The 9,605-nt window shown below is 45.5% G+C and overlaps 1 protein-coding gene across 3 annotated transcripts; it reads right to left on the minus strand.

Moving 5' to 3' along the window:
- Positions 1–74: 74 nt before the first annotated feature.
- psip1a (PC4 and SFRS1 interacting protein 1a) lies at positions 75–5,613 on the minus strand. 3 transcript variants are annotated; one of them, XM_088373702.1, is made up of 17 exons: positions 5,460–5,613; positions 5,042–5,115; positions 4,728–4,804; positions 4,508–4,646; positions 4,350–4,442; positions 4,025–4,123; positions 3,511–3,561; positions 3,352–3,415; positions 3,181–3,274; positions 2,937–3,120; positions 2,718–2,782; positions 2,466–2,521; positions 2,157–2,227; positions 1,924–2,025; positions 1,655–1,862; positions 734–815; positions 75–410 (listed from the first exon to the last, which is right to left on the minus strand). In XM_088373702.1, exons 2-17 carry the CDS (start codon positions 5,111–5,113, stop codon positions 380–382), a joined length of 1,488 nt encoding a protein of 495 aa, XP_088229828.1. In that variant the 5' UTR covers positions 5,114–5,115; positions 5,460–5,613; the 3' UTR covers positions 75–379. The 3 variants fall into 3 exon arrangements, with proteins under 3 accessions (XP_088229828.1, XP_088229829.1, XP_088229831.1); XM_088373703.1 differs by having other exon boundaries at positions 5,481–5,556; XM_088373705.1 differs by lacking the exon at positions 4,025–4,123.
- Positions 5,614–9,605: the final 3,992 nt, after the last annotated feature.

Raw genomic sequence — 9,605 nt, forward strand, 5'->3', positions numbered from 1 at the left:
GTTAATGTAATATAGATTTTGTATTTTTTTTTTTAAATGGTAAAAGCAATTCGATGAAATCAACAATCACCGGATAAAACTGTGCACTACTTTATTATTTGACGCTGAAACGTATCAAACTAAAAGGCACAAAAATAACTCTTATTTACACACGTTTAAAAGAGGAAACAGCTTTTTAAAGACACTTAACGGATGAAATCAAACTTTCCTCTTTTTAGACTACGGTAACTGTAAAAGCAGACAAAGTGCTTTGTCTTCTACGACGACGACTACCGAAGGGCGATAAGCAGCGAAACGCTCGTTAATGTGGAAACCAGTTACGGTGAGAAACTGGATGGCACATCCCAGTGTGAAGACCTTGAGGGATCAGTGGGAGCTGTTAGGTGGAGGCCTCCGGAGCAACGGGAGTGCTATGGAAGAGTGGATCAACAAAGTTAGACCAATTGCAGGAGAACACCTTCTCAATTTTTTTTTTTTTTTACCAGAAATACTTTTAAGATGTTTCAGATGACAATATTTACTAGTTTTGAAAAAAAGCACCAATACTATGACACCGATACCACTTTGTCAGCCTGACAAGTGGGCTACTGTACTTCCAAAAAATATCCACGTAATGGTGTGATAGTCACATTTTTTTTTTTTTTACACGCAGAGTTAACATGACATGCTGCAAGTAATTTCTACCAAACTCTGAAGAAGTGGCAATAATATTAAAACATCTTTAAGAAGCTACCTGAGATTCTCCCCCGAGGAGGTATCTTCACGTGGCTCCTGCTTATTTTCCTCGGTGCTGTGATCTCCTTCGCCGGCCTTGTCTACACGGTTAGAGGACACACATGCTCAGACGTCCAAAAACCGCAGCAAAGACAAGCGCTTGGGAGCATGTGATGACGCATGTCCTCGCCCCAGACCTCAGGGAGATAGCTCCAATTTTCCAGCCATTTTCCGTGCCAGGCATTAGAAAGGAACCTTTTCACGCAAGTCAAGTATTCATCCGGTCGTACGAGATGCTCAAGTGCAGGATGTGGTGTGTCCCCCCCCACACCCCCGTCTCAAGAAATCCTGTGACCTGCCTAAAAGGGACTAAGGATGCTCACCGGGAGTTCTCTGCATGACTGGTCGGGTTTGAACAAAATTGCCCGGCGGTTAAAGTCAGTCAGAACCTCGATTGACTCGAACCAGGATGTTTAAATTTTGACATGTAACGAGCTCTGTCCTCTCATTGCATAACGGGCTGCAATTAACAGGAACGGCCGCTTTTTTCTTTTTTTTTTGATGTTGCCATTTTATTTTATGAGCAGGCTGGAGGCGGCGTGTGTTCTCGGCTTTTATAAAAGGTATAACTGTTACTCAAGCATTAGATCGCATCAAAACAAAAATGATGCGTGTCAATGTACGTAAAATGTCTGCGGTACAGCGGAACCTTTGGAATTTAAGTGCTTCCTCTTTAGCTTTTTTTTTTTTTTTTGCAAGGCAAATAGAAGGATACCAGTGAGAATGAAAAATTATATACAGACTGCTTCTAAAAACAATTGAGAAGCTGGCTAGCTAGCTAGAGAAGCTAACTAGCTAGCTAGCATCCATCCATCATGTTTCTGCACTCTGATTCATTCTATCCGAACAAAACGGAGGTCAATTTTTTTTTTCCACCTACCTGTGCTCGGGTTGTTTTCTTGCGCTTGCTCCGCTTTCTTCAGCGTCCCTTTCTTGGCCTCCTCGTGCTGCCGCTGCTCGGCTATGGACCTGTTGAGGACCTTGCTGAGCATGCACTCGCCCTCGCCCACCAGGAACATGGTCTTGAACTTATTGTACAGCATGGTGGCTTTGTCCATCACGTCCTGGCTGGCTTTGAATCTGCGGATCTGGAGATACAGCAAAACGTAAAGCGTCAAGTCCAATTTTTGGGGGTGAGCACCGCCTTACCTTCTTCAGAGTGGCGATGAGTTCGCCCTGCTTCTGCAGGTGCTGAGTGGTCACCTGAAGGGTGCTGATCTCATCTAGGGCAACCAGGCACTTCTTCACATCCTTTACACGTAACAAATACACAATTATACTTCCTCAAACATGATGTGATGGGAGAACTAGAATTAAGAATTGCCCTATCCATCACCTCCCATTTTTTTATTTCCCAAAAGAAAAAAGAACAAGGAACTCACGGGATTGTCTATCTTCAGCGAAATCTTGATTTCACTATGAAGTCGCTGGAGCTTGACATCTGTGGACATTTCTGTGAAAAAAGAGGCTCCACTTCAATGGTTGCTTTCAAGGTTTTTTTCCCCCCAAAAAGAACAGGGAGGCTTTTAACAGTGAAAAAGCATGTTCAGAATTTTTGAATCACTCGTTTCACTGTGCCGTTGTCAAGCAACGGCTTTCGTGGTATTAGCTGCTTTATTACTCGAAACCAGTGATTGTGGCGATAGAGGGAGCTCACGGTATCGAGAGGTTAGTCCAGGCGCTGAACTCACCCTTTTTCTTAGCCCCGGAACGTTCGTCAATTTTCTTGGCGTCGTCTTTGCTTGAACTGTTTTGTAGTAACAACAACAAAAAGGCAGATTCACACATTGTTTAACTGACACAAAATAATCCAAAGTGAATTTTGAACTAAAATGATTGCATTCAAATATCTGTTGCTCAATGGGTTATGCTAATTTCGTTAGCCAATCTATAACGTTTTACATTATGTGTTAGCATTAAGCTCGATTTGCATGAGCACTTACTCCTCTTTGCGCCGCCGTCCGTCCTTGTCCACGTCGATGTTCAGTTTTTTCTTGCCTTTGTTTTTCTAAGTAAATCAAATCAATAAAAATGTTACAATCTTAAAAATTCCAACAATTGAGACGTACTGCTTATTGTTTACAATAATGATGGGGGGAAAAATCTTTTGTTTCTATCACATTAACCTTTTTCTACCCACTGTACGTGAAGACCACACTTACCTCGTCGTCATCCGAGGCACCGGAGGAGTTGCCGTCTTTGGACTGCTTTTTCTTCTTGGCCTCTGGCTCTCTGCCCTCGCCGTCCTTGGCCTTGATGTCGTCCTTCCTTCGCTTGTCTTCCTCGGAGATCTTGGACTTGTCCTCCGCCGCTCTCTTCCTCTTTTTATCCGACTCAGCGGGGTCTCTGATGGCCGAGTGGCAATTATTATCATGTCGTGAGACCACCGTGTGTGTGTTTGTTTACATTTCACTTCCTGACGCTGGTCGGTCTTGATGCTGCAGCAGGAGTAACTTTTCACTTTTGGGCTTCCTGCCTCGTCGTTTGGGGGCCTCCCCACCTGACAGACGAGTACATTATTGGTTATTGCGACATCAGGAGGAATATTATAGGATGGCCAAGGACATTTCAACTCACCTGCAGGACTGACGGGACTCGCTGGGGGAGCTTCGGCTGACTCAATCTCTTGATCACCCTCATTCTGAATTAAAACAACAATATCAATATTTAGTCTCTTTCAAATATGATTTCATGTGCTCCTGCAACTTCTAGGAACGTCAGGAAATAAAAAGGCACCTTTCTTTTTCGTCCTCGCTTGGTTTTAGAAGCCTCTGTCTGGACTGAGTCCTGCAAATTGACAAATAATTTAATAGATTAAATAATTAAAAATGCATTTTATTGTATATGGAATACCGTACAGCAAATAATTAACACATTGAATTCATTAAACCAATTTACTCTATTTTTGGTTGTTGTACTATAGCACCACCTTGTGGCGAGATCAGGACTCACATGCTTTTCAGACTAGCAATCCACCCACTGGGTTACATTGAGTAAATTTCAATATTAGCTAAGAATTGTGACTCCTAAATTTTATTTCATATTAATCTTGTTAAATTTTCATTTTATAAACTTCTATAACACGATGCAAAGCAGGAAGCAGTGACAGCAAAGTTCACAGATGAAGCCATGCAGGAAATGAAACCAATGACCAAAATGATGACGCCTCAAGCGCACAGACCTCATGCAGAATTGGATCTTAACACCCCCCCCCACGCAATCTACACCTCCCAGCATGCAAAGTACGTACATCCTGTTTCTGATCAGTGATCATAGGCCCTTCTTCCTCCTCCTCCTCCTCCTCCTCTTCTTCTCCCTCCTCCTCCTCCTCAGCCTCCCTTCCTGGAACCTGAAAGGTGGTGTTCCATTTTATGGAACCTCAAAACTATTAGTCCTACAACTAAGAACGTTGTTGTTGATTTTAGGGACAAAATTGCTTTGAAATCTGAACAAATGGGATTTGAACTCGTAAAAAAAGCAACAAGACAACAAGAAGCTGTGATGAAACACAGGCAGTGTCTGTGACATCAAGCGGATGACTTTATAAGCAGGTTTAGTTGAAATAAAACACTTACCTCAGATGACTTTGTTTCCTTATCGTCTGTCTCCTCCTCCCCGTCCAGGCCAGCGTCTGAATCCTTCTCAGACAAAGATTCAGGACGAATCGGCTAAAGAAAAGAAAAGAAAACATGAGCTGCACAGGAATGTTTTGCCCACAATAGAAAATGCAAACCTTGGGTGCCGTCAGCTCCACTTTGGGGTTGTTTTCAATCTCCCACAGTCCTTCGTTGAAGCCCTTCCTCTTGTTGGGTTTGGCATACTTGTCTTTGTTAGGTTGGTACGGGAAGATGTCTTTGGGGCCGAGAAAAGCACTGTCGGGAAGATAAGTAGAATTATTTCCCCATTTCTGAAAAACATGTGTGCTACGGAAATGTTTTTGCGTCGTTTCTCACGTTTCATGGGTGCCGAAAAAGAAAATGGGTAACTTAATATTGGATGGCTTCACAGCACCATCTGGGACTTCATCTATCTGTAAACGGGATGAAAAAAATTAATTCATTACTTTCATCATCATAGTACCTGCTTTTAGGTAACATTTGAACATTCCTCTGTCATATAATTGATATTTTTTCCATTTTATACAAGTGGTGCTGCATCTGAAGCATGTTTATACCTCACACTCGGGCTTGCAACAGAAAGCGAAAGAATGCAACGAAGGGATGTCCCCAAAAAAAACAACAACTCCATTTTCAAAGGCCCAACTTACTCTGGCTGGCCAGTGGGGATAGCCCTTCATTTTGGCAAAAATCAGATCACCAGGCTTCCAGTCTCGGGCCATTTCTGTTGGAAAAAAATCATTTATTTGAACTTTCCAGCCTCTCATCTACAAATACTGACAGCATCATGGAGCCCCTCCCCCTGATCACCACCATCTTTCCCATTCATTCACACACTGCTCATTCAAAGTACAACGATTATATTTCACACGAAAGCATAAATTAATATGATTAAATTACTCAGTAGCTATCATGAGTGTGGTAGCACCGATGTCAACAAACGTGCTAGTTAGCTAGCTAGCAGCAGGTTGGTCAATACTGATGATTTAGCCTCGATAAAAAAAAATCGCCTCCCGACCGACTGAGCAGCATGGAGAATGTTAAATTAATTATGAGTTGGTTGTTTACTTGACAGTCGCTGCGGCGTAACGTTTTCTCCTCCGCACAATTGCTGCTTTTCCGCACACAGTCCCAACCACGTTTTCCCCTCCCGCCTTCTACGTCACCAGTCAGTACCACTCCGATGTACAATACAGGGGTGTGTTACTTTCAAAACGTCCTCGCTGAGATGAACAATTCCGTTTTTGAATCATGTTGTATGAGCCTTGTGTTTCAAACTTAATAAAACCCAATAATCTCATTTATTATCTCACGTGGATTGTTTAGTAAATTACTTTAAATAAAAGAAATAAATATGTAATCCCCGTTATAAGTAGATGGGAGCGTTTGTGTGGTATCGTTGCTTAGAAACATGCATATGTATTTGCTTTGCGATGATGTCACAATTAGTCGCCATCTTGAACCGGGAGCTACCATTTACTTTGAAGGGGAGAACTCCCGGTTCAAGGTGGCGGTCCCATCATTTCTTGTCCTGGTGCTGAGTATATAAGTTTTGCATTCACTGAGTTATTTAGTGTCAACATGTGGTAAGACGATGAATACCACATATAAAACTGTAAAATTGAAGCGGGAAGTTGCTTATGTTGCATACTAAATTGCAATATGTAATCCATCCATCCATCCATCCATCCATCCATCCATCCATCCATCCATCCATCCATCCATCCATCCATCCATCCATCCATCCATCCATCCATCCATCCATCCATCTCAGAAGCTCTGGTGTGTATGATGTATTGTATTTGCTTTTTTAAAATGTTTTCTGTAATTTTATTTGATCAATACCGATTCTGACCACTCAAGATGATGATGGTTTATTGTATTTTTGTATTGTATTGATAGTTTCAAAAATGACTACGTGATAGTGGATGGTATTAAGACCATCTTGGACCATTCATAATTCTAAAATTGAACAAACAAATGTTATACTGTAGTATTAGAGTAACTTTTTAATATAAATAACTTTTCTTCTGGCTTTGGTAAGCTATGAACATCTAATGTATTTATCGAGTAATCCTGCCACGGTGTTAATGAACACACTGACCTGTCTTGTGACTACTTTATCATTCTCCAATGGCTTCTCTCGGGCACGTTGAAGACTTGCCAGCGGTAAAATGGGGAAAGATGCCAATCCGTGTGTATGACACACACACACGCACGCACACACATTTAACACACACCAGCTCAAGGACGTCATCACTCATTCAAGTCCAGGAAAGGTGCCCTTCAACGCAGAAGTGCTTCACTAGTCTAGAATCAATGATTCAAGTTAGCTATGGATTTTTTTTTTCCAGGTTAAATATTTAGGTTGACAACTAAAATTACAAAAAAAGTTTTTGAGCAGACCCTTATAAAAGTTCTAATATCTCTGTTACACACAGAAAGTATTTTGTCAGCTTTTGATGCCTCGGATGCTCTTCAATAATTCTGAAGCAAAATTTACTTTCCGGCACATAGTGTCTTGACTCTGTGCAGGATGCAATAAAATGTAAAGAGACTCAAAGGCCGGCAAACAATTTAGGTCGGGGACTATAATTATAACACATATATGGACAGACCCTTGCAAAAACTAAAATGTCTCTGCTCTTGAAATCACAGGAGGTGGTCTGTCAGCTTTTGACGTTTCCTCATCAAATGAATGCTCTCGTTGGCGCCATGGCCAGAGGGCAGCGGCCAAACCGGGAGAAGTGGAGAAAGTAGCTTCTCAGCGTGGGAGCGAGGTCGTGGCAAAGAAGCTTTAACAAATGAAGGCTTTTTACGAGACCCTCCGGAGACAGAGTGGGCCGGGATGTTGTGCCAACGCCTCGTCTGTCGGGGTGAAGGATACGCGCTCAGTCATACGCGTCGTACACGTTGTCATCTCCTCGTCTGAGCAGGACCCCCACCAAGCTGGCTGGGCTCCAACACGGAAGGTCTCTCACCCAGCAGGCTGGGCAGGGGGAGGGAGGGGGGGTGGCTCGGTATTATTCCTGGACCTGCCGGACCCCCGTCCTGGCCTCCTCGTCTCCCTTAACCCCCTCTCTGGGAGCTCAAAGACAAGCGTCCTTCAAGTATCACCGGCATCCTTCATTGTCTTTAAATGACATGCAGGATATATGGAGGCCTAATTGCTGGTGTACATCACGAGAGGCCGAGGTAAGCGTCCAGCACCATCTGTAGTGTGTTATTCTTATTAAGTGACAAATGTAGACTTTCATAAAAGAGAAACGAGACCAAGCTAGCTCAGTTCCAGCTCAAGGACATCTTGCCTCAAATGTTATTCCATTTATTTTATTTTATTTTATTTTAACAGAGCTGGCCGCATTACCGTACCCTGGGCTGGCAACTAGCCAAAAGAACATAAACCAAAACCAAGAATACTGACAGCGGGGCGCACAATTAGCTATTACAATTCTTGCTAGTTTTGAAACCCTGCTTAGATTCATCGGCTAATAACGAAGACCATCAAATGTCATTGTACCAAACACGGATTCGTGACACTTGAAGGACCCCAGAACAAGTTTATATTCTTTATTGTGATTCAATTTAGAACTAGTGTTATTTGATTATCGCAAAAAGCCTCAAATTGTGTTATTTGGGCATGGCACGGTACGGCTCGGCTCGGCACAGGCACAACCACAAGCTCAAGCACAGGCACAGGCACGGCAGAGCACGGCACAGGCACAGGCGGAAGCACAGGCACGGCACGTCAAGGCTCGGCACGGCACAGGCAGGCACAAGCAGCCACGGCACGGCACAGCAAGGCAAGGCGAGGCGAGGCACCGCAAGGAAAGGCGAGGCAAGGCGCAAGTCCAAGGCGCAAGACCAAGGCGCAAGTCCAGGGCGCAAGTCCAAAGCGCAAGTCCAAGGCGCAAGTCCAAGGCGCAAGGCGCAAGGCGCAAGGCGCAAGGCGCAAGGCGCAAGGCGCGGCAAGGCGCGGCAAGGCGAGGCGAGGCGAGGCAAGGCGAGTAAAAGGCAAGGCAAGGCAAGGCAAGGCAAGGCAAGGCAAGGCAAGTACAAGGCAAGGCAAGGCAAGGCAAGGCAAGTACAAGGCAAGGCAAGTACAAGGCGAGGCAGGGCAAGTACAAGGCAAGGCAAGTACAAGGAAAGTACAAGGCAAGGCAAGGCAAGGCAAGGCAAGGCAGGGCAAGGCAAGTACAAGGCAAGGCAAGTACAAGGCAAGTACAAGGCAAGGCAAGTACAAGGCAAGGCAAGTACAAGGCAAGGCAAGTACAAGGCAAGGCAAGGCAAGGCAAGGCAAGGCAAGGCAAGGCAAGGCAAGGCAAAGCAAGGCAAGGCAAGGCAAAGCAAGGCAAAGCAAGGCAAGGCAAGGCAAGGCAAGGCAAGTACAAGGCGAGGCAAGGCAAGGCAAGTACAAGGCAAGGCAAGGCAAGGCAAGGCAAGGCAAGGCAAGTACGAGGAGAGGCAAAGGCAAGTACAAGGCAAGTACAAGGCAAGTACAAGGCAAGGCAAGGCAAGGCAAGGCAAGGCAAGGCAAGGCAAGGCAAGTACGAGGAGAGGCAAAGGCAAGTACGAGGAGAGGCAAAGGCGAGGCGAGGCGAGGCGAGGCGAGGCGAGGCGAGGCGAGGCGAGGCAAGGAAAGGCAAGGCAAGGCAAGGCAAGTACGAGGCGAGGCGAGGCAAGGCGAGGCGAGGCGAGGTGAGTACAAGGCAAGGCGAGGCGAGGCGAGGCGAGGCGAGGCGAGGCGAGGGGAGGGGAGGGGAGGCGAGGCGAGGCAAGGCAAGGCAAGGCAAGGCAAGGCAAGGCAAGGCAGGGCAAGGCAAGGCAAGGCAAGGCAAGGCAAGGCAAGGCAAGGCAAGGCAAGGCAAGTACAAGGCAAGTACAAGGCAAGGGAAGGCAAGGCAAGGCAAGGCAAGGCAAGGCAAGGCAAGTACAAGGCAAGTACAAGGCAAGTACAAGGCAAGGCAAGGCAAGGCAAGGCAAGGCAAGGCAAGGCAAGGCAAGTACGAGGCAAGGCGAGGCGAGGCGAGGCGAGGTGAGTACAAGGCGAGGCGAGGCGAGGCGAGGGGAGTACAAGGCGAGGCGAGGCGAGTACAAGGCAAGGCAAGGCAAGGCAAGGCAAGGCAAGTACAAGGCAAGGCAAGTACAAGGCAAGGCAAGGCAAGGCAAGGCAAGGCAAGGCAAGGCAAGGCAAGGCAAGGCAAGGCAAGGCAA

Source organism: Syngnathus floridae, chromosome 4, assembly GCF_059516105.1.
Source record: "Syngnathus floridae isolate MCC-2025c chromosome 4, RoL_Sflo_1.0, whole genome shotgun sequence".
NCBI lineage: Eukaryota > Metazoa > Chordata > Actinopteri > Syngnathiformes > Syngnathidae > Syngnathus > Syngnathus floridae.

What these genes read in the sequence shown, in the direction of transcription:
- psip1a (XM_088373702.1), bottom strand. Translation starts at nt 5,113, where the DNA reads ATGGCCCGAGACTGGAAGCCTGGTGATCTGATTTTTGCCAAAATGAAG. An exon ending in ATCCCCACTGGCCAGCCAGA is followed by an intron (nt 4,805 to 5,041) that starts GTAAGTTGGGCC and finishes TCCCGTTTACAG; the next exon opens with ATAGATGAAGTCCCAGATGG. An exon ending in AGCGAGGACGAAAAAGAAAG is followed by an intron (nt 3,416 to 3,510) that starts GTGCCTTTTTAT and finishes GTTTTAATTCAG; the next exon opens with AATGAGGGTGATCAAGAGAT.